At 35.9% G+C, this 25,629-nt stretch overlaps 1 protein-coding gene across 1 annotated transcript; it reads left to right on the forward strand.

Moving 5' to 3' along the window:
* Nucleotide 1: 1 nt before the first annotated feature.
* LOC115929171 (POC1 centriolar protein homolog A-like) lies at nucleotides 2-25,266 on the forward strand. Its single transcript, XM_030997595.1, has 10 exons — nucleotides 2-112; nucleotides 463-634; nucleotides 1,205-1,313; nucleotides 2,347-2,525; nucleotides 3,682-3,797; nucleotides 14,708-14,841; nucleotides 15,992-16,060; nucleotides 17,276-17,536; nucleotides 23,845-24,063; nucleotides 24,566-25,266. The coding sequence occupies exons 1-10, from the start codon at nucleotides 100-102 to the stop codon at nucleotides 24,665-24,667; spliced, it is 1,374 nt and encodes a 457-aa protein (XP_030853455.1). The 5' UTR covers nucleotides 2-99; the 3' UTR covers nucleotides 24,668-25,266.
* Nucleotides 25,267-25,629: the final 363 nt, after the last annotated feature.

Genomic DNA, 25,629 nt, shown 5'->3' on the forward strand with positions numbered 1-25,629 from the left:
TATATTATTATATTTTCATCTTTTTAGGAGGATCCCACCTTGGAGAGAAACTACAAAGGTCATAGAGACACCATAACATGTGTGGACTTCAACCCAAACATGAAGCAGCTCGGTATGAAATCATTTCATTGTCATGCAAGAATTTGTTCTGTATTTCAAGTTTTCAAGTTACGTTGTAAATTTGCCATTATGCAAATCTGTCACAATCAAATGTCATGATTGATATTTTTCTACTTCTTCCATTTCATTCAAAGTGGTAATTATTTGTTAGTTTGATAATTTTCAAAGGTTGCTATAAAATTATTTCTTTTATAAGAAACATATAAATACATGTCATGCTATGTGAAAAACCTGAAGTGGCGTAATATACATGCTCCTGCCTGGGCTGCCATTAAGTTATATTACTTGTAGAATATCACCTTGACCAATAGTTCTGTTTTTTTTTCCTTCTCAATGTTCTAGCCTCTGGGGCCATGGACTCGTGTCTTATGGTGTGGAACTTCAAGGCTCAGATGAGGGCTTTCAGGTTTGTGGGTCACAAGGATGCTGTCCTCTCTGTCAATTTCTCTCCGTCAGGGCATCTTGTAGCATCCTCGTCAAGAGATAAAACAGTCAGACTTTGGATTCCTAGTGTGTACGTATCCTTTCTTTTGTTTATTTGTTATCGTTGTTTTGTTTGTTATAATATGTTTCATCTTGCAATGTTGTACAATGCAACTTCTAAAAATGAAAAATTTCAATTGGTTGATGAAATCCTAACAAGACTTACTCTACGCAAACAGGCCTGGTCAATGTTTGACCCCAAACCTCTTACAGTAAAATGTTACATATTTCTGGATTTTAACAATAGACCCACGCATAAAATACAGAAACCTTAAAGCCTCCTTGTAAAAAATTGTGTAGCCTCATCTGTCATTGACATTTATGTATTTTCCCTCTTGAATACCGGTAGGCCATTTTTCTAATTTAATGAATTTGAATGCATAAATCTTTGTTAAGTGCAATGTTACAAATTATTTCATTCACCAATTTTATTTCTATAGTCAGAATGCAAATTGCATATATTAATTGTTGTTAGGTAGGCTTAGAATCGTGGCTTGTCCTACCTTACAACACGTCTATCGAGAGAGTTGGCTCTTCTTCAACACCCACACTCTGACCCCATAGATTCATATATTATTGTGCTATTCTATTTTTACTTCAGGAAAGGAGAATCTACTGTTTATAAAGCTCACACAGCCACGGTCCGCAGTGTCCAGTTCTCTAATGATGGTCAGCATCTACTCACTGCTTCAGATGATAAGACAGTCAAGGTAAGGGTGTTTTATAGCAATGACAAAACAAATTCTTTAGGCTTGTAGCTCAGTGGTTTCGAGTTTTATGGCTCAGAGGATGTAGTCTATTATGTTATAAAATGGTTCTTCTTTTTAGTCATTCAGGACAACATAATTTACTTACATTGACTTCTATATGAGTACTTTTCATCCTAACATGATTGGTTAAAGTTTAAGTTACTTTGGTGTAATGGAAAGAAGTCCTATTATTTCATTTATGAAAGTTTGTGCGTTTAGAAGGTTTGCTCCACTCCAAAAGGTTATTAAACAGGTTGTTCTGTTAATGTTCTGTGGATTTCACAGGAAGGAAACTAGTGAAAATGTTATGAGAAGAGTTATTAGAAAAAATATATGCACATTGATTGTACATGTACATGCCTTCTTTTTAGTAGTAAGCAAATAATTACCGTTGGTGAAGGTGATGGGACAAACTATCACTTCCGAGGGAATCTGGATGTAGCTATCTTTCCCAAGCTGCGGAAAGATAGTGTATACATTCAGATCGCAGAGGAAGTGATAGTTTGCCATCGCCTGAAACCAAAAGGTGATTATTTGCTTTATATTCCACATCAAAAGCATTTCACTGGTAGGGTCTACGAGAAAGACAATCTAATTGTTTAGGCCTAGTTCTAACAGTTAATAGACCATGGTGGCCGTGGTCGCCTGCTGCGTTGAAGGTAGTACACGGTACAATGCACTTTCACCGAAGATAGTACACAGTACAACACACTTTCACCGAAGATAGTTCACAGTGTGACACACTTTCACCAAAGATAGTACACAGTGTAACAAACTTTTCTTCTCTCATTAATGATGGGCGAAACTATGTTTCATCACGTGATTAACTGTTGACCAATCGTAGAGCAAGATTCTTTGTATGTGGAATGTAATGCTTTTTTTCTATCTTTGATTTATGTAGTATCAGTTATAATATTGTATACAATCTGTAAATCTGTTAGTGTGCAGTAACTTCAGATGTTTTGATAATGCCCCTATATGATTTGCTTTGCAGGTGTGGACAGTTCACAGACAGAGGTTCCAGTTCTCCCTGACTCAGCATAGTAACTGGGTGCGATGTGCCAAGTGGTCACCAGATGGTCGACTGATAGTATCTTGCAGTGATGATAAGACAGTCAAGGTGTGGGATAGGACCAGCAAGGAATGCATACATACATTCTTTGAACATGGAGGGTCAGTTGATTTACTCTTTTGATTACTTTTATTATCATGTAAACATTAAGCAGTGTAAACAACATACTTAGATCAGTAATTTCCAAACTCATATAACATAAAATGAGAACATGCACAAATTTTGAAAGGATGATAATTTTATGGCAAGAAGATGTCATAGATGGGCATTGTCATTGTCAAATATCATTGTGATTCATTTATTTCCTACATTAAACTTTTGTGTATCTGGACTACTCATGAAATTGAGAAGTTTCATGCAGGAGAATATTTTGCTGGTTTTACAGTAATGTGATTTTTTTTTTGTTCAACATCCCATAGCACGACTCTTGATTTGTTTTCCTTTATCAGGTTTATGATCTCATGTAGACGTATCATTCAGAATTTTATTACCAGATATTGTCAATTAATATCTGGCTGCTGATTAAAAAAATGTCTACATTTTAAGTTAATGGTATTTGTTTACAATTGCAAATTTAGACCTTCTCTTTTAGGAAAGAGCGCCCTCTTGATCTGAGAGGGAAAGGGGGGAGGGGTGCTAATACTACCACTTGAGCTCCTTTTAAACTTGTTTATAAATGTATTTTGTTTTCACTTTCTGTAGCAGTGGTTATAAATAGGGTCTGTGGTGTTGATAATATTACTGGCCCAGTATCCAAATGGAAGCTAATAGAAAAGCAGAAAATTAGCTTTGAATTAAATAGATGAGAAAAGTCAGAACTATGAATTTCCTAATGATGTTTCACAAAGGTCTTCTGTACTTGGCATGCATAATTATTTGTTCTAAGTCAGGTCGTTTAATAGTCTCTGTATACAACTGTTGGCTTGGACTGACAAGTGCTTAAATTTGATATTCAAATCACTCATTTGTAAAGAAAAACCCTTAAAAAAAGATACATAATTATCTTATTTTTTTATTGTATTTGAGCAGTACTTTGTATTCCCTGAATTTTTTTGATTAACTTTATTTTCTTTTCTTTAGAGGATTCCTTGAAGTATGTTGCTTCATAATTCAATCCATATTTCCATTTACTCTAAAGATTTGATGTTGATAAATGACTAATGACCCTGAATCGTGAATAATAAATATGATGAAAAAATATAAACAACATGAGGAAAACACAAGGATTTTGAAGAATTTCATGGTTTTTTTTTCTAGGTTTGCTCATTCAGTAGCATTTCATCCCAGTGGCACTTGTATTGCTGCAGCCGGTACGGATAATACAGTCAAGGTGTGGGACATCAGAATGAACAAATTATTACAGCATTACCAAGGTAAGTTGACTCACTATTACAGTCAAACCTGCATGAGCAACCACCTGTATAGAAAGACCACTTTTCATGTTTCCCATGAGCAGTCTTTGAATACAGGGACCTGTTTCACAAAGCCTTTTTTCAATGACAAACAACAAAATCAGTATCAAATCTGCCGATAACCAATCAGAAGCAAGGATTTCACTGGCTTAAAACAAAAACTGTCATTTGTCACTGATGACAAGTTTTGTGAAATGGGGCCCTGGTTTCACTGTACCACTAAATGCATTTATCACAGCTACAGTGGCATAATTGTGGGGATGCAAGCTAGATGCGGCCATTTTGAATTCGTTCACACTGCAAGAAAACCAAGAAATCAGGATATTCATCTGTCGCTAAGTTATTGTGTATTGCTTTGGTGTAGAGGCTACTGAGAGCATAGCACTGAGCTGTTCAGATCTATTGACCCAAGTTCATGAGAGAATTTTATCTTAACCAAAAAACATTTGTAAACATAGTGCGTGCGAGTCCTCATGTCCAATGGCAGGCAATGCACTTCAGTCCATGGTTTTAAATTTTACAGGCCTGATAAAAACCTGATTTTATTTTATTTTTCCCGATTTTCTCCTGATTTTTTTTTTCCCGATTAAAAAAAAAAAAAAATCAGATTTTGTTTTTATTTTTTTATTTTTATTTTTTTACCAGATTTGTTTGTCTTCCCTATTTTATCCTGATTTTCGCTATTTTCCCCTTATTTTTTCAATTCTTCCCTGTTTTGCCCTATTTTTTTCCCCAATTTTCTTACTCGAAAGGGGGGAATGTTGTTAGATGCCATTTTTTCCTCACGGATCCTCTTCTTTTTTTTTAACTCAAGGGGGGCGGGGTTGCGGGGGAAAACAAAAAAAAACTATTTTTTGTTTAGTGCTCACTATCACCCCTGATTTTAACCAAGGTCTTTATAATCTAAATCTTATTGGTGAATTCAGGCCGTTGATTTGAGAAGATAAATGTTAATGACTCTGCACCCTTTTTAACAAACTACTGATACAGGGTTGTCTCCAAAGTTGCTTTGATAGCGACTCAGACACGAATAAAGCATTCTTCATTGCATGCACACCCGCATGCAACACTAATTTATCTGCTCAGGCTTCAAAATATGACAATCTCCCTGTACATGTGTAGGGGCCAGGGGGCTGCAATTTGAAAGTAATGCTTGAATTTCGATAGTAATAAAAATGAATTCCAGCAGAATAAAAGCAAACTAAAACATGAAATTTAATTTAGTTTTAAGAACTGTTTATCAAAAGAGAATGGAAAGTCTTCTCTTCAACTCTATAGTATAGATCTAATATATATCCCAGTATATTAATATGGAATTTTGTATTCATACGTAGATGGTATGTATGCCTATAATGCAGTTTGAATGCCAGAGAAAACAGTATGCCTTACTTATTTCATTTTAAATGGCAACCTTTTAAAAGTAATTTTCTTAAGTTTGAAATCAATTCCCTTGTGATCATTCTAGCATTGCTCTTTAGATGGAAGGATTTTATTAAAATGATGAATGAAACCTCTCAACTACAGACAGAGCCATGGTAATCATTCATGAGTGTCTACATTGAATGGGTTCTTGTTGTCAGAATACCACAGGTGACATTCCAATTTCTTTGTAGGTTTCATTAAATCTTGCTAATGCCCCCTATTACCTGCTAATTGCTAAATGTCTGATTACAACATTTTTCCAATTAAAGAGAGAACGAAAATATTGTGAAGGTTCTCCTCCTACTCTACGGTTTCAGCCAGGCTCAATCCAGAAAATTGCCTGTGACGGACATTGAATGATTAGATCTTGACGAGGAAATTGATGGCCCTAGTTGGCTGCTGTCCCATGGGAATGAGATGGTTGCTTGCTTGCGTGTTCTTGGAGAAATTGATGCTTTCCAGGAGCCCCTTCCCCTTAGATTTCCCTGGCAATTTGCACTAACCCATCTCATGATCTTGGAAATGCCTGGAAATTGGCACCAAATTGAATGTGTCCTGTATGGAGCTATATTTGAAGGGCAGGAAGGCATTGGATGTACGCCAACATTGAGCCAATTGGGTGGAAGTTGCAGTGGGTGTGGTAACTGAAATGCAGTTTGTGATTCTAAATGCAGATCTAAAGCTTGGTCCAATTTTTACTAATGTCTTCTTTCCCTCTTTGCTTGATTTTTTGTTTATTTTTTGATTATTTCTTCATTCCTTAGAGCTGGTTGGTTTATGTTGTTTCTTTCCTACAATTTACCATCAATTTACCACGTATCAGAATCATGTGTAATATCAAGCCTCTTGCTTTCACTAGTCTTAATGAACCTATAATATAATTCTGCTGCTATACCTTTATCATAGCTGCCAACCACTCCTATTTTCGAGGAAGGATTTCTTTTTGGGGGTCTTTAAGCTACTGTTTTGAACCCTAGATTTCTCTCTCTTTCTGTGTGAAAAGTATATACAAAATAGACTGTATTCCTAATTTTGCCTTGAGAGATTCCTAACTTTGACTGTGAAAAGTTTGCAGGTATGCATTATGTTAATAATCACATGTCTGTATTGCTCATGTCTTCAATTCTTCCAGTCACTTCCAGGAAGTTTAAAAAAAAGATAAGCTTAGTCATTCATCTCAGAAGATTGCCAGCTCAGGTTCATGAATGGATATCATTGAATTAGGTGTTAATACCTCCAGGTGTTACAAAAGAGGTGGAGCTGCTAATGTTCTATGAAAGGTGCTAACTTGGATTATCCAATCAGGATTAGATGGATTATTGAGATTATATTTATTGTCGCTCTTTAGTCACTTTGGGTGTGGATGAAATGATTGTGCTTATGATCCAGTCATAACTCCTATTCTCAGATCATCCTCCCCATTTAAAAAAAAAATAAAAAATTTATGATACTGTATCTTTCTAATCAGTGGCAAGAATTGTGTCTTCCCCTCCTGCATTCACTTTTTTCTTCTCATCTTCTACATTTCATAAATATTGAATTAAGTAAGGACAAAATATATCATGCCAATACTTGGAAGTTAATATGCTCTCTCAGAAGTTTTGGATGATTTTTTTTAAAAACTTAATTTTCATTATGGCCTAGAAAAAGGAAAGAAAAAAAAATGTATTAAAAAAAAAAAAAGTAAGCCAGTTTGTACAAATCATGTTGTGTATATTTCCTTGAATACAGGTTTCAAAAATGTGTACAGGTTTGAAATATTTTTTGGGGAAAGTCAATTATAGTGTTTTAATGAATTTCTTCCTGGGGCATTGTGAAAGTGCAACCAGTTTGTAATAGAGGTTCTTTTAATAGCATTACTTGAATGTTCTAAAACAAGACCAACAATAAATGGGTCACTGATAGGAGGCAGTGAAGTTCTCGGTATATTGTTCTTTTACTTCTCCTATTCTATTGCATATATTTTGGGGCATTTTTTTCTCCATAAGAGGCGATTCTAAGATGACCTGTTTGAGCATTAGGAACCATGACTAGCCTTGTGAGCCCTGTACTTCAGCTCGTTCTCTCTCTAATATTGGGTTAATGAATTACTTCCCAGGGAGAGTGAAGTGGAACAGCAGGTGAAATTTAGTGGAAATCATTCATTTCAAGTCATGAAGAAATCAATCATGACCTGACAGTTGGTAGGTGGAGGAATATTCACACTGTTGCAGTCCTTGATTATTGAAAATCAGGAAATGACAAGCAGTCACAGAATTGACCAAAAATGCCCTTAGTTTGCTCTAGTTTTCATACTGGTTTGTGATGCTCATCACCGTCATCATTCATCACTAAGGTGCCAGTTTTTTTACTGATATCGGCCATCAGGCCGCCCCCCCCCCCCTCCCCTCATTTCTGTCTATTGTCTGCTAATCTGCTATACTTTATAAGCTGGTATTGCTAATTTCTTTTTTGGTTGCCCGTTTGTTCAGGCTTTGCAAATATGTAAGGTTTTGCCTGCCCCTGCTTCTCTTTCCAGTAATCTTTCTTGGTTAATTTTTTTTTTCTAGATTATTTTTTTCTGTATTACCTGAGCAACAAATTGCCTTTTTATGCCTCCGTTACGAAGTAGCCGGAGGCATTATGTTTTCGGGTTGTCCGTCCGTCCGTACGTACGTCCGTACGTCCCGTTCTTGTGATCGCGTTATCTGAAGAACCGATTGATGGATTCCTGCCAAATTTTGGTCATGTATGTATCTTGCAGAGCCGATGAACTGATTAGATTTTGGGGTCACGAGGTCAAAGGTCAAAGGTCACAGGGCTCATTATGTATGCAAAAACAGCTCGTGATCGCGTTATCTGAAGAACCGATTGATGGATTCCTGCCAAACTTAGGTCATGTATGTATCTTGCAGAGACGATGAACTGATTAGATTTTGGGGTCACGAGGTCAAAGGTCAAAGGTCACAGGGCTCATTATGTATGCTGAAACAGCTCGTGATCGCGTTATCTCAAGAACCGATTGATGGATTCCTGCCAAACTTAGGTCATGTATGTTACTTGCAGAGCCGATGAACTGATTAAATTTTGGGGTCATGAGGTCAAGGTCAAAGGTCATGCGGCTCATTATGCATGCAAAAATAGCTTGTGATCGCATTATCATTATCTAGAACAGATTGATGGATTCCTCCCAAACTTAGATCATGTATGTATCTTGCAGAGCCAATGAACTGAGTAGATTCTTGGGTCATGAGGTCAAAGGTCAAAGGTCATGGGCTCATTATGTATGCAAAAATAGCTTGTGAACGCATTCTCATTAGAACTGACAGATGGATTACTATTTAACTCGGGACATCTTGCAGAGCCAATGAACTGAGTAGATGTTAGGGTCATGTGGTCAAAGATCAAAGGGTCATATATGTATATGAGAAATTGCTTGTAATCATGATATTCTGAGAACCTGTTAATGGATTACAATTGAACTTGAATTTGAACAATTTCTTCTGTTTTGGTTTGTAAAATTGCTCTATGACGGAGGCATCATTTCGACTTATTGTGTTGATTGGTGAAGGTTGTGATTTTATTTTCATGACGATTGCTAGTAGTTCTTCACTTTATTTTATTACAGAAACATGGAATCATGCAGTCATTTGATTTCAAAGTTAAAGTGCAATCTAGACACTGGACTTTTAAATAGCCTTGATGTTTAAAAAAAAGTATTTTAAAATTTCTTCATTATTTTCTCTGCTAGTGCTAGCTATCAAATAATCTTGATTGTGGGTATCCAAAAAGACCAAAAGACATATATTCAATGCAAAATCTGTGCAAGTATTTGCAACTAATTCAGCTCTTATGTAACCCTGCCATGACTTTAACTGAGTCCTAGTTTTCTGTGGCATTAAGTTAGCTCAATCCTTAAATTTATATGCTTTTGCCTCAGAGCTGTACTTATGTATATAGCAGATCTTTGTCAGTTACCCCTTGGCCCTATTTGAAGAAATTATGTGATTTTACACATACATGTAAATGAATGCTACGAAGGACAAGCTAACATTGAACAATCTTCAAAGTCAGAGAATAATTTTTTGTATGAAGAAAGGCCCCTCCCCAAAATAGACGAAAGCTTGTGAGTCATCAAGAAACACTAATCTTGAATGTACATGCAGCTCTTGTTGGTTCTGAAAGTATGAGTGCACTGTGTAATTCACCTAGGGAGTGTTTCATAAAGGCTAAGACTTAAACTATGGCAGGCCATTTGTGCCACTGGGTGCTCTCACTATTATGATCTTTAGAGAATATTTTTTCCTTCAATAATGAACTAATAAAAAATGTAAATTCTCTAGATTTGTGTGATGATTTGTACGTCCCTTGAGAGACCAATGCCAGTAAATGGTGAGAGAAAACAGTAGCATGTACGGCCTGCCATAGTTAAGTCCAACATAAAGTTAATCTTAGTCTTTGTGAAACACTCCCCTGGAGTTATATGTACCTGTACCAGTATTCTGAAAAGAGAACTGCTAGAGTTGATAACTCACAGTTTCATTGCTAATGAAACACTATATATTGCACACCAGGTGCAAGTAAGTTGAAGAAAAAAAAGGTGCATGTTCCTTGTGTACAAGAAAGGAAGAAAGTTCAAGCAATCAATTTCATCAAACAAAAAAAATTAAATGCATGCTATATTGCTATTTATGATACATAGATGTTGCTGTTTAAAATGTACCTTTGTCACACCAAAATCAGGAATATGAATGTAGCCTATTCATCAAAATTGGTCTTAATATCTATGGTATTTACTATTATCTCATGAAATCCTTCCATGCAGATCTTATGCTCCCAAATCCTAATAATATATATACATCTTATATGTTATGGTGAGTACTAATATGATTTTGAAAAAGGATTAGGATATAATATGCTTTGTATTTGGCTATTTTTTCTTTTCTTTTCTTCATATTTACACTACTATTTAACTTTGAATTGAAAAGAAAGAAAACATGTTTTGTGTTTTCAGTGTCTTTCTTGACCTCTGCTTAAATTTTTACTTACATGTAGAAGCCATATTGATTATATTACTTTATGTCCTCTCAGAAACTCTCAACATTTCCTCTATCGTACAGCTTCTTAACAACCTACTATCATTATAATGCTCTGTCATGTTTGTATTTATTGGTTTCTGCTGATGAATGCTGATCACCCTTCTCTTTCCCATCCTTCATTCTTCAATCCTCTTCTCGTACTGTTATCCCCTTACTTTTCTCTAACTCAGCAAATTAACTATTACAATTTATATCATTTACATGTCAGAATGAAGTATCTTTTGAATGCAACCTTTTTATTTATCATGTGTACATGTATCTTGTCTTTATGATGGAATAGTTATTATCAATTTATCAGTTATGATTCAATTCAATTTCAATTTAAATTTATTCATGTTTCCAACAAAACATTACAAATCAATTATAAGCATTTAAAACAAATGTAAGAAATGCATGTTGGAAACAGAGGGGTCCACTAAAAAGCAATGCTTATACAAGTGTGAACACCTCAAATGATACTTAGGAATAATGAGTAATTAAATTAACTAATCCGTAACTACAAAAGGAACTACAAAATAAGGGATGCCAACAGAGACAAGAAAGGGGCAAGACAATGCTTTACACGACAAAGATAGAAGAACACGGTCATAATACAAAGAGTAGACAATGACAAAAAGAAGTGAGAGATCGGGGGTACAGAAAATAATACAAAATGATGAGCTGCATGTGGGGTTGAGAAGAAGATAAGGAAAGAGAAATGCATGTAGAAAGGAAATAAGCATGAGAAGGCGCAATATATTTCATTTTGAGTCAGCGGGGGTTGTCTATTAGGGCCTGCTTTGGGTTGCTTTATAGATTTTATTTCATTTTTTCATTTAAAGGCCATTTAAAAAAAAAAACATGTTTAGCGTCCTGCCTTTTTAAAAAATAGGAAGGAGGCCCTTTTTTTTTTCTTTCCAAAATTTTCCCTGACAGTTGGGCTGTTTTGCAAGTTAGCCGTCAGCATTTTTTTTTTTTTAATCAGAAATGGATCATTTTAGCAGTATGTATTTCATGTTTTTATTCATTACCCAAAAAATAAAATGTTAAAATAATTTTTTTTTTTAAATAGGGGGCGCCCCCCAGAAAGGAAGGATGATTTTTTTTTTTTTTTTTTTGTAATGGCTTTGCCCATAGTCGATTGTTCTCCACATTTACGTCGTACTCGTACATGTGTAATTCCCTCTTCTACTGAACTAAAATTGTTTGTCTATTTAAGTGATATTTTTGTGAAATAAGCTGATTACTTTAAGGGATCGTTTAACAATGGTAAATCTGAGATACACGGACCTACATGTTATTATTGTCTGTGATATAGTGTAATATTGAAGCCCTAAAAAAATTGCACTTCAAAATATCAAGAAGTGCCTCAAAAAAGTAAAAATCTATGAGTGACCGGTTTTACCATACTCGTTTTCCCCAATAGACTGTAGTTTTATGAAAACCGTTAGGCGAACGGTTTTCAAAATGTGTAATTCCAATCATAAATATCTTGATAATCAGACAGGCAATCGGCTTGTAAAAGTCATGGGGTTCCTGACTGACTTAAAGGTTTATAATTATCATTGCATCATGAGCTAAATCTAGAATTTTGTTTCAGAATCTGAGACAAAGTTACCGGATCCCTTTAATGAAATTGCCTGAATTATTTTTTTGAAAACTACATATACTTATCCACATCTTTGATACATTTCTAAAGCATATATGATATTGCTGTGTAGCTGTGTGATGTTACCATTATTATTTGTTTTTATATTAAGATGTTTGAATTATAACGTAAATTACATGATTACTTTGTAAAAACAGACAATATAAGCCGTGAGCTGCATGTCATGTTGTTTTAATAAACCAATTCAGTTCAATATATTGTAACAAATACACTGTAACCTGCACAGACATGGACAAAAATAGGCCTTAGAAGAATATTCGTTTGGTAATAGAGGTTTATCTTCTACCGCAGCTAGACTGATTAGAGTAATGGACTCTTAGAGTTATCGTGCTGATTCTAATTATTCTGTCAGGGGCAGGAAGGATTACTCCAATAAGGCTTGTTGTGACTAGGGATGTTAATCATTCAATGAGTTGAGTTGATCAATCCAGCATGAAAAATGAAAATCACAAATTCTCAAAGATGGTAAATATTTAAACTATCATGTATCGCATCAAACTGCTTAGATGTGTACTGTTCTGTTTCATTCTTGTTGTTATTTTGACTTCTCTTATGTTCTTCTTGACCTTAATGGTTTTTATTGAATATCTCTCTCATGCAAAGTGTAGTTCTTTTGTTGAATTTAAAACCAATAGACTAGTGGGTGAATGAGGCCTCTATTGAAGTTTAAAATTTTAAGGGAGGGGTGTAAAAATTTGTTGCATCTAGGAATAGTGTACCAGGACACAAGGTGGGGTGGGGGGGGGGTGACCTGATGTCAGTTTTCATTGCTCCAACCAGCCCTGAGTTTCTGAAGTAATATTACAACTTGTAAATGGAGAAGAAAAAAAAGTGAGGAAACAAGAGATACTAATGTATGTCTTTTGATCTGCAAAGTAGCCATTTTTCTAAAACATTTGTCTGTAAATCCTGTAAATCATCATTTGGAGCTTTTTAATCTGCATTCGTGTGATAGATTGATTTATATCTGAAAGTTCATTAAGAACTTCCTGCATTATTTGTTAGTTTAAAAATAGGATAACTGAAGCTTCAGCACACAAGAAGGGTCATCTACTCTTTTTTAGATATGTCATACTGTACTTTTATTTTGGGGTGACACTGAAGGTGAAGTCTTTAAGGGAGTGTCAAGACCATAATTAGAACAGAGTGGCAATGAAGATTCCTCCTGCCATATTATAGACTGACATTGATGGCCCCTCCTTTTCCTTTTTTGATTACAGAATGGACCTAAATGTCCAATTACAAATCCATCAAATTGGGAATTTATTTTAAAAAAGGGGCCTAATTTCACATACTAATTTGCTCATCATGAGGGTTTAATTGCTGTCAGTCACAATTTGATGAGGCATGCTAAAAAGAAGCACTGGGATGATTTAGTTCCTAACTTCCTATAAAGCTACTTAAATATCCTCTTTACCGTAGTGAGTTTGCAAGCTTTGTAAACGTGCATGACATTTTCATAAGTCCATCAGGAGAAATAATCAGATGTGTCCAATAGTTAGGTTGAATGGCCTTTTAAAAGTGATCATACGAGTATCTGATTTGATGACCTCTTTAGTTTACAGAGTTGTAAAGACTATTACATGTACATACATAGCATCCAATAGCATGGTTTGATAGGGAAATTTGTTGATTTCATGCGTTTGACTTGAAATGTTTAGCCTGTGTGATTTGATTGAGTGGAAATTCAACTGGGAAGTATTGCCAGGCCTTGGATTGATGCTTGGAAATGAATATCTTCCTCTTCCTCTGCTTCTGCATGGAAGCAGATTTTGGAATGTGAAATTAAGGGTATTAAAGGTTTACTTTGAGAGTTGAGACAGCTGTTGATAATGATTATCCTAATAATCCATGACATGGCACGATGTAATGTTTAAAATGCACTTTGAAAAAGGTAAAAGTGACTGTAATTATGTATTCCCAGAATTCACACATTTTGAAATGTCTCTTCTCTTCTTTCTCTCATTATAATCTGTCTTTCACTTATATAGCTTCAAAGTTGAATAGTCATTGCAATGATTGCATATATGATAGAGATCCATTCTTTTACATTTCAGTTCTTGAATGTGTGTTATTAATTTCCTTGTTTTATGATAGTGTAAATTATGGAATTATCTGGTGGCATTGTTCTTAATCTCCACTGTAATGTGCTTTATCACTGTGAAAGACTCTAATGGACGTACTCGTCTGAACAAACCCCAGTCCTATGTATCAGTCCTTAATGATTCAGATAGCCAATATTAAAAGCACTCACCTTAGATTATAATATTCATCACAATGAGATAATCAATTATTTTGAAAAAGAAGCAAACTCTCTTATAAATTAGCATTTTGGATACAGGATATTTCCAATGTTTTTTATCAAAAGTAGTGTGAAATAAATTGTTATAATTATACACCAACTTTTATGTTCGAAGAAGAAAAAAAGGATAAAGTAGAGCCTATTTGTAATCGTCAAAGATATGTATCATGCATTATTGAGTATCTGAAAGACTAAAACCCAAACAATCTTCTACACCTTTTTTTAAATACTTTTTTTTGTAGCATCGGTGGAGCTGTGAATAGCCTGTGTGTTACAAATTATATTTGTATAACAAGTTGCATGTTATACAAGTACCGGTAGTCAAAGATATGTATCATGCATTATTGAGTATCTGAAAGACTGAAACCTGGACATTCTTCTAAAAAAAAAAAATTCCCTTCTTTTTATTTTTGTATTGTAGCACACAGTGGAGCAGTGAATAGCCTGTCTTTCCATCCGAGTGGGAACTACCTGATCAGTGCTTCCAACGACTCTACACTCAAGATTCTTGATCTCCTGGAAGGTCGTCTCTTTTACACCCTTCACGGCCATCAGGTGAGCTTAAAGATGTTCCTTCAGAACAAGGATATATATGATCTGTATCTGACTCGATTGCATTCCCAGAAGGCCTGTCTTCACTAGCTCGAGATTGCCAAATATCCCGCTATTTAAACTATTTATCCCGATCGCAAATTATCCAGCTAATTTGTGTCTTCATCAGCCCGAAGTTGCAATTAGCGGGATATTTGGTCATGATAATCATCCCGAGATATCTTTGGGATAGTTTGCAAAATATCCCGCTATTTGTCCGGTGCGCCATCACCAGCCCGAAGACTTAATTGCACTATGCGCGAACGCTGAGCAAAATATCTCAAGCTAATTTCTCTAGGTCGAGTTTCAAGTTTTGAGGTCGAATCTCGAGCTGATGAAGATGTGATTTGTAACTTCAGGATTATTTCTCAAATCAGAAATAGCAAGCTATTAGGCAATCTCGAGCTGATGAGGACACGTCTAGACTTTTTTATCAGATAAAAAGCTCTAAGTTTCTCAAGCAAAGATTTTGAATACTAAATGCAACTACCGATGCTATTTGTACAGGTGTTGTGTATACATGAATGTTTACATATATGTTACATTTCGAGATAACAAAGTTATTGGTTCTCTTTGATTATGGTTACAGTGCTGTGATTATGCTCTTTTGTATGTATGTGTACATGTAAACTAGTATCATTCTCAAGCATATTCTTTGTTTGAAATAAAAGAAGTCCTAAATTGGAATTCATAATGATCAAACTTTATCGGTCAGTCTCTTGTTAATCATAATTTAGTACTCAAACTAAAGGAGAAGAGAATTCTGATACTATAATGTATGTACATTCATCCAGGAGTTTAGGATATTTTAATACAAATACATTGACATTATCATCGAGTCTATTAGGAAGAAACTTAATTATTTGTATTTTGACATTGTTATATAGAGTTTTCACTATACATTTTTTAATATTTTAATAATTTCAATAGGTTTAATAGTCAAAAATTTTCTACAGGTAATTTGGTAAAAATGTTGAATATTGTAGCACTTCCCATGAATGGAAAACATGTAAAATATTGTATGTACAGTAAATCTCCATGGTTTGTTAATCGTTTTTGTGTTTTGCTTTTATTATTATTTTTATTGTTTTTTTTCTTCATTATTATTATCAAGGGACCAGTAACAGCTGTAGGCTTTTCAAGAAACGGAGAGCACTTTGCATCCGGAGGAGGAGATGAACAGGTTAGTATCATTATTTGATTTGACTGGAAATATTGGTGCGATTCACACACTAATATAAAGCCTAAAAAAAAGATGTTGTGTTGCCCTTTGCGACCGACCCAAAAAATCTTGAAATCTACGGTCGGCTTTTTTTTTTAACCGTCTTTTTAGAGAATTTTTTTTAAAGCATTCAAAACTGAGGAAAATCAGCCCAAATAGGGAGAAGGTAAAAAGGGATTTCCGACTGACTGACCCATGTTTTGGTACCTAAAGGGCAATATAACATCTTTTCTTTTTTTAGGTGTAAAGGAAGGACAGAGAGAAAGGGCTACTGTTGGTGAGATTGTTTGCATGTTTCTCACACAATTGTTGGCTAACATTTTGTCCAATTTTCCCGCCAATGTGCCATGTACTATGAATGATCCTGCATTAATTGCCACATGCAATGCCCAAAACACAAAATAAGCGGATTAACCTTGTCTCAGGTCCTTTGGTCTATTTTTAAAGTAGCCCCATGTAGGAATGGTGCCTGTCTCATTCATGGCATACCATATTGAGTTTGCCCATCCATTCATGTTCTTTCTTGTGATTAGATAAATTAAAAAAAAGTACACATTAGCTTGGTATGAATATGTGATTAAAATCAAGAACTCTAAAAGAGAGAGTGTAAAGATCAATAGATGATAAAAGCTAATCTTGAGCCCTGGTATGGAATCGTATGTTGGGAGAACATGCCTATAACTCATTCTGGATTGTTTATCCTGTAGTAGATTGATTATTTGAACCATTATAATAAAAACAAACTCACAAAAACTTGCTGGAAATCATCTTCAATAAAAACCACAACCCTCATTTGCCCATAGTGACCTGTATTAAGCACATGGTGTCGGGCCTATACTTACCTTGATTTCCTTATCTTTCTTTGATCATTACCCAGCCCCTATACATTTTCTACCAAAATCGTTCGGCGCATGTCATTTATTTGTAGTATTGATCATTCAGTGTAAGTTTTGTTGGATCCTGTGAGAATTTATTTTCTATCATTACCATGAAGACCAGCTTCTCCTAATGATGTAGCTGTGAAGATAATTCTTTAATGTATGTAGTTTTATAGACAGTTGTGCACCAGTAGTTTTATATAGGCAGGTGTACACAGGTTTATATATACTTTTGAGCTTAGCCTTTGTGCTTTTTATGTTTTTAGAATATGAAAGAATGATATCATTTTCTTTTCAGGTTTTAGTATGGAAGACCAACTTTGACAAGATTGACTACAACGAGGTACTCCAGAGCCACCGAGCCCGCTCCCAGACCCAGCCACCCCCACATATACACGATATCCATCCCAGGTCTCCTCATCACCAGCATCGTGGTGGTGGGGCAACCCGTCAGACTACTGGTAGTACCGACATCAATGCCCAGTCGGAGCTGAGAAACACTGTGACTGCCCCACCAGACGTCATGAACCTAGGCCCGGCACTCTTTTCACAGAATGGGGTGAGTTAATACTAGAGGACACTCTAACTATTAAACTGACTTTATGGATGAGCTGCATTGCAGTATGTTGCATTTTACCTCTTTCATACAATTGCTTTATGTATTTTTCTCAACTTAATTAAACCTGAGCTATCTTAGACTTGGTATTCAACAGGTTAGCTGTTGTTCTTTGCTCTTTATTTGTTGTTGGAACATGCCAGAGCTCTTTAGAATTCTATTTTTGTATTTCTGTTTATCTTATAATTATTATGAATGAAAAATTATTAGTCATGACTCATATATTCAGTTCCCCAGGAAATGTCCACATTGGCATAATGGCCTTCATTTAATGTTCCGATCCAAGTGCTCTTGAAAACACATTCATCATGGTTTCTGAGTTATATAACAGATCAGGAATTTCTAAAGTAATTGCCAAAAAAATCATGTCACTCTTGACTCCAAGAACAGTTTCGTCCTTTTTTCTGGATGAATTTGGTGAGCAACTAGTTGATATCATAGATTTTGATTAAGATTGGCAGATTTTGATATCCTTTTGAATGATATCTAGATCTTGACAAATCTTGTGCAGTGTTCACAGTTAACACCCTGTCCTGATTTGCTATTCATCATCGCATATATACCGGTAATATCCTCCCTTCCCTTTCTCTCTTAGCAATGAATTACTGCCCCTTTTTATGTGTTATTGTGTTTTATTATATTTAGTTTGATGATGAATGGCCTTGTGTAGTGCTTGAGCTGATTACTGCCAAATTTCCTGGCCTAAATTTCAGAATTCATCATCGTCATCTGTGCCGGCACCGAGCAATGGATAGTTTTCCCTCACTCCCTCTTGATTTTTAATTTTTGTCACTAATCCCCGAACTGGAGTCAATGCCCGAAACAGGCAGCGATTCCCAAAGTGATGAGATTATGTCCTTACCTCTGTATTCTCCTCCTGCCAAACTAGGATTATTGTATCCTGTAAGCCTAGCTCTCACAACTCCCTTCCTGTTTATGATACATTGCTTCTGCATGCTCATTTTTTTTAACCTTGCTTCTGTTTACATCTCCCCCCTCATGCCTGTGACTCAATGTGTCATGGCTCAGCTATCATATCTTTCCCCTCATCTCTCCCTTTCATCACCCTCCCCATTCTCTCTCTCTCTCTCTCTCTCTCTCTCATTGAACATCACATAAGATTTTCATTCTGAATCTGATTACATTTTATTAGTTCAAATCCTATGGATCATCACAGGTATTCTATTAAACTTAATAGCAACAACAACAAATAAAGGTACCGTATACATAAATGAAATCCAGAGCAAGAGAGAGAGAGAGAGAGAGAGAGAGAGAGAGAGAGAGAGAGGGTTGGGGGGGGGGGGGGGGGGAGAGAAGGGAGGAGACAAGATTGAAGAAAGAAAAATATCCCCATGAAATTTGAGAGGACATGTACATAATTATCATACACAAGGTATTTTGAAAAAAAATGTCTTCTTACATTCCAACTAATACCAATCAATAATAATAAAGTAGGCTGCACTGCAGCGCAGTTCTTCAACTCTTAAATAAGTATATTTTACATTTGTAGGGGTTTTGTGCTTTTTGTCTCGCCTGAGAGACATAGGCGCCGCTTTTCCGGTGACGGCGATGGCGGCGTCAACATCAAAAACTTAACCTATGATAGGGCTAGGAGGGGGATTTAAAATTTCTACACAGAATCGTGAAATTCATTATCTATGCTAATTTATGCCAATTTATTCGAAATCACAAAAAAGGCTTCTTCTCCTTCATTTCTCGACCGATTTTGATTTGATTTGCTTTATATTGTAGAGCTAACTTTGGTACAATAAACTTCTACACAGAATTTTGAAATTGTTCTCCTTTAATTTATTATGGTAATTTATGCAAATTTATTCCAAAAATAACAAAAATTGCTTCTTTTCCCTCATTTCTTGACCGATTTTTATTTGGTTTGCCTTATCTGGTAGAGCTAAATTTGGAACACTAAACTTCTACACAGAATTGTGAGATTTTGCTCCATTGATTATTTACGGTACTTTATGCAAATGAAATGAAATTATGTCCCTTCCAGGGCATCAATTTTTTATTTTTTAACCAGTTCAAAAGTGTACCACATAAAATTTACGATATATTTTTTGTTGCTAGATGCGGATGAGCCCTACGTCATTGACGTTCTGGTTTATCATATTGAATTGCGTTATGCAGACGAGACCGCCGAGAGCGTTTCCCTTGTTTTCTTCAGTTGACTGTGGAAATATTAAAAACCAATCAACAAATTATGGAAATGTCAAAATAGAAAAACAAATAAAGTAAGTTTTGATTTCAGAACTGCCTTATTCAGGTTTATTTCTCTTGGGCTGAGACAGACACTGCGTCATTCACTTCTACCCAGTTTAATAGACAAGTAACATTCTTGATCGTGTCCCCGAGGCATCATACCTATCATGGAATGGTCAAATGACAGAACATCAGCTGTTTAGGAGTGAATGAAAGATGTTGAGAGCACCGATGTGAGTGGGTGGAATCCATGTGGGAAAACAGAAATGCAACCTTGACCCCATTAACTGCGTAGATTGGCAGGGGGGCAGATAGACATGTCGGTGAATGGTGGGTGCAGGAATGGGTCAGGACTTCATTCTTGGACTTGGTGACAACCTTGACAGATTCATGTGTCAGATGCCACACATACATGTTCCCATTGATCTGTGTATAAATCACTCAGGGACGGTGATGAGCACCGTCATTCACATCCGTCACATATCCATATGATAGCAATAATTTTCCATTATTTTTGCAGATAATCAACCATTTTCATACTTAAGTTGTGCTTATTTTACAGCTTTCTTTGGTGATAGTGAAGAAAAATGAGAATTCACATCCTCATTGTTCATTGTTTTAACCTTCCCCCCCCCCCCCATCTTTTTCATATTTTTAAGCCTTTTTTCTCCAACTTCTTACCGAAAGACAGCTGTATTTTAATCAAATATTATTACCGACTTAAAACTACATATTTTTTTGCTGTACATTTCCATGCCTTCTCATTTGTTTTCCCTCTTTTTATTTTCTTTTTTTGATATAAATCTTTTGATTATTAAGATCACAGACTTATGGTTTCACATATTGTGTGCTGAAAGTCAGAAGGGCACAGTTAGAGTCATCAAGTTTGAAGGCCCTTCTGGCTGTCAACAGACGATAATTAGCCAGAAAACATTAGCTGCTCCCATGCAATGTAGTTACAATATTAATGATGTTTTTAAAGATCGCCTTGGCCAGATATACAGTGCTTCCCCCTGCCCCCCCCCCCCCCAAGGGAAATTATGAGCTGTATGAAAATAATTGTTTTTTATCAAGTAGAAGTAATATGCCTCTAAATAATACTCTGATTACATCAGTCAATACACGCTTCATCAAGCAGCATTGTTTTGAAAATGGCATGTCCAAATTCATTTGTGCAAGATTTTGGTAAAAGAGTGAAAATGTCAGTATCACTTGCGAACATGACTACCAGTAGACTTACGGGTAATGTAGGCTTTAATAGATGATTATGTAGGATTGCCGCTAATGATAATCTGGAAAACATACAAATGAAATCTATCTCCTGAGATAGAGCTTGTTGCCCTCGTTCAACACTTCATGTTTGTTTGTTTTTTGTTCTGTTTTGTTTTCTTTCTTTGTTTTTGGTATATAGGGCTATTCAAAATTTGGTTAGCGGCATACTCAGAAATACTTGTTGATAGGACATGTCATAAAATCTACATGAAAAAAAAATCATCATCAGTTCTTTCATTTTATGTTACATGAGAACAAATCTCTCTATATTTGGACATACTGTACAGAAATAATCTGGAAAAGCTTTGAATAAATTTCCTTGTCATTAATACCCAGATTTCCTCTTCTTCTTTTTTTCTTTTTTAATGATTTTTCTCTCGGTGCAATATCTTACTAAATAAGGAGAAAATATATGGTACATGTAATGTGTATTGTTACTATGATGACATGTAGAAAAGAGAGTTTCCTGAAAGAAAAAAAGCATTTTATATTATTTTATTCATCAACCATCTTACATACCAGTTGACAGATTATTTTTTACAGTGTTAAGAAAACATGACAAGATAACTTACATCATGTACCAAAGGAATGAATTAAACTACGGGTAGTGACAATGTCCTTTCAATGAAAGATGGTGAGATTCTAGAAAAGGTCGAGCATCTTTTTTTGACGGTTGTAGTGAAGAGAATTGGATAGGAACCATTAAAGCTCATCTGTACTAGTTGGCAAGAAGGGATTAGACCACACAGAGAGGTCATTGACAGGTGGCTATCTCATCAACTCAGCTCTCAAATAACATAAGAATAAAGGATCATGGGGGACCAAAAGACACCGATTGGGGAAGTTTTCTATATAGAGGGAGCAAGTAGCTACAAGTAGTACAGTGGGGCTTTAAATCCTCCCAGCGACTAATGCAAATGCCCTTCTCTTGTCTTCAGGGAGATAAATCATAGAGGTAAAGGACAAGTTGTTTTACCAACTAGCTCATGAATTTATAACAATGTATCACATGACCCCTTGAATATTACAGATGTATTCTATGCTTGACAGAAAATTCTCTAATACCCTTTCACCCAAAACATGGGTAATGACCTCAAATTAGAACCTTCCAGAAGAAATTAGAACCTTCATTCAAGAAGTTATGGATCCACTTGTGCTTCCCTTTTCAAATGAAAAACTTGCCTCCTCATGCATACCCATGAGACGGTGAGCTGTTGATGTTGTTGACAAGGATCTGAGTTATTCAAGTAGTACGTCAGAAGGATGTGTGATGCCATGTAGCCTTGACCGCCTGAATAGACCCATTCACACTAGAATAAATTTATACCAAATTTACGCTAATAACTACATGTACGAAGAAACATTGTTTGGTGAATCTTTGTGTTTATTGTTGAAGTGGCGCAAACATGTGGAGCAATGTGTACAGCGCTCTGCTAGTGCAAATAAAATTGGGCTACCGGTATATCAAATATCTTTTGGATTGGATTGATGTATTGGATTAAATGGAGCATACACAGGTGTTAGGAAGGTCATATAAAGAAACTGCTACTCATTTGGGGAGGTCAGCTGATATAAGTTTAGTGTCAACTTGTATGTCTTGGGCATTGCTTGAATTAGGTAAAAAATAAAGCCCAAGATCTATCAAGTTATACCAGTACTGCAGTTTCCATTTTATATGATGATCAGTTGATTATATTGGCCACACCACCCATAGATCCTGATTTGTTTTACTAAAGTTTTTAGATTAAAAAAAAAAAATTGTAAATACTTTTTAATCAAAAATGATGCTTGACCCTTTCTTTCACTCAAAAATGCTGATTATAACATGTTCTAGTTAGAGAAAACCTTTTCTTTATCATAAAGCTATGGATTTTGTATAGCTATTTGATAATCGTTGCTAGTCTGAATGAAGAAGCGGCAAGTTTACCGAAACTCTTGAGTACTTTTGACAAACTCTGATCTCTTCTCATATCTTGTCATGGAATCCAATTATTATGAAGCCTACTTCCCGGTGGTCATTACGCTCGTCTCTAAAGAGGCTGCAATTCATTAGAAAACTTCCTCTCAAAATCAAGGAAAGAGAGTTTGGAGAACTAATTGTTACCTTTGAATCACTATTTTTTTCTCATCATGTGAGAGCAGGGCAGTGTTCTCTTGGATGTCGGTTAGGAGTTACGTAGGTTTTACAGCTCATGGGGGAATAAAAACTGGTTTGCTATTCTCGGACATACTTTTATGTGAAGTCGATCTTTCTTGGCCGGTTTCCAAAAGCTTTCCACCTAAATGTTGTATAAGGTTCTTGAATCCGACTCCCATCTAGGTTAAAATGGTCTGATGATCATACATGTATGTTGCAGATGTCTCATGATCTCTGGTTGTGTTTAAGTAGGAATACTCTAAGGTATTGTGTATGTTGTGATAGGTCACTAATCCATGTTAATATCCAGAATTCATTTCAAAATGTTTTTGTGCTCCGTGTTCACATTTTCTTTTAGGCATTTTAATCCCATTGTGTTCTTACATTTATATTGCCCAAACATAAGAACATTATGGTGTGTTTCAAATATCTTGTTCAATATCTTGTTGTATTTATTTTATCAATTCATAAATGTATCTATTTCTCATCATATTTCAAATGTGAGGGTACTTTCCTACTATGATATTCTTTCATATACATGTATACAAATAATGAGAAATCACACAACTTATTTTCCATCTTGTACCATCTTTCAACCTTTCATTATGTCTCCACCTCGCAGGCGATGGGACAGTCCAGCAGTCGAGCCGCTCCGTCTGGTCTCCATGAACTAAACATCACCTCATCAGACCATGAGAGACGAGGTATGGTGAATGGGATGGGGGCAACGTCACACCTCTCCTCTCCTCCATCCACGGTACCCTTGGAGGTGAAGGAGATCCCTCCAGGTCTGGCCCAAACTCTGGAGAACATGGTGGGCCAATTGGATGTACTCACACAGGTAAGCATCAAGTATTCATCCGCAGCCACAGGGGTGGATCCAGGGTTCTGTAAAAGGGGGCACAACATTGAAGAAAAAAATGTACCAAAGGAATGTCAGGTTCGGGTTGAAGGAAGAGGGGGCTAAAGGCCAGTTCATGCCCCCCCCCCCCCCCCCCCCCCCCCCATTTCAATCCTCCAGTGGCAGTGTACATCTATGCTATGTAATATTTGTCCAGTCCCGGATTACTGATACCAAGCTTGCCAAAGGATGATGATAAGTGTGAATAAAAGCATTACTGTACATTAAACAATAGACAAACAATGGGACTGTGTTGGTCACACATGACAAACTGGAATTAGAGGGTGCCATCTGAAATTCTGGAAAACAATTAAGATGATTTGGCTCATTTATCTAATGATTTACACTCCCATATGTTACTCCAGAAATTTATGAACTCAAAGGATTTTGTTCCTCTCATGGATTTTGTTTCTCTCATAATCTTCCGATCTTTCACATGCAGACTGTAAATATTCTTGAACAGAGATTAACGATGACTGAAAACAAGCTACGTGAAGTCCTCGATAACCAGCAGAAGATCACGCTGCAAGTCAGACCAACCTAATGAGATCTTCTTTCATAGAATGATGCATTCTTATCAGCAAGTTTGGGTTACAAGAGTGCTGAGAAGAGGACTGTAGGGTGTGGCAAGTCTCTCAAGGCTGACTTTTTTCAGAGTTCCCAGCTATCCTAGAAAAAGAGTTCTCTGTTTTTAGTGAGGGAAGATTCCGATAATTTGAAGGAAAAAACTCTCCAAAAAAAGGGGAAAATCAGGGAATTTCAATGGCCCCCAAAGAAGTTGGTCAGCCTAGTATTCTTTGTCTTGTGCACAAACTGTCTATCTATCAAATGACCGGCTACAGTGGCATTTTAGTTTTTAACGTGCCTACCCTAATGGTCCTGAAATTGAGTCTCCGTCAAGGAAAAAATCATGAAAGTTTGTATTCATGACATGCTGGGGCCTGCTGATTGTGGATGGTCTTTCAGAGTTACAAATTAAATATAGACCACCCATTAGACATTTGAACCACGTGACTCTGTTCACCTGAAAAGAAAATCAACATCTATATTCACATAGAAAAGAAAAGCCATCTCTATGTAAATGTACCCTGTACTGAAAGGTCACTTTCAAAGTACATTTGATTATGCACATTCCAGAAGACATAAGACAAAAGCATAATATAGTTGGTCACCTTGTTGAAGTTACAACCTGTCAGGAAAACATTCTCATTCATGAGATAGATGTAGATCATCAAAACAGGATTTCTGATATACTTTTGGAGAGACAAGGATTCTAAATTATCTTTTATGTATCCATCTATTCCCTTGAAGAGAAACTATAGAGGAGTGATGAAGTGTGACGTCATCAAAAATCTATTTTTAGAATTTCTAAAAAAAATTCTTCATTTTCCAAAAGAGCATAAAAAATAATGTCTGAATGCCTAAAACCAATTGAAAATGTTAAGTATTAGCTGAGATATGACCATTAGGAACCAGAGCACTATAACACTGAGTTCCCATGGGACA

The sequence above is a fragment of the Strongylocentrotus purpuratus genome, unplaced genomic scaffold (genome assembly GCF_000002235.5).
Source record: "Strongylocentrotus purpuratus isolate Spur 01 unplaced genomic scaffold, Spur_5.0 spur5_contig_858, whole genome shotgun sequence".
Taxonomy (NCBI): domain Eukaryota; kingdom Metazoa; phylum Echinodermata; class Echinoidea; order Camarodonta; family Strongylocentrotidae; genus Strongylocentrotus; species Strongylocentrotus purpuratus.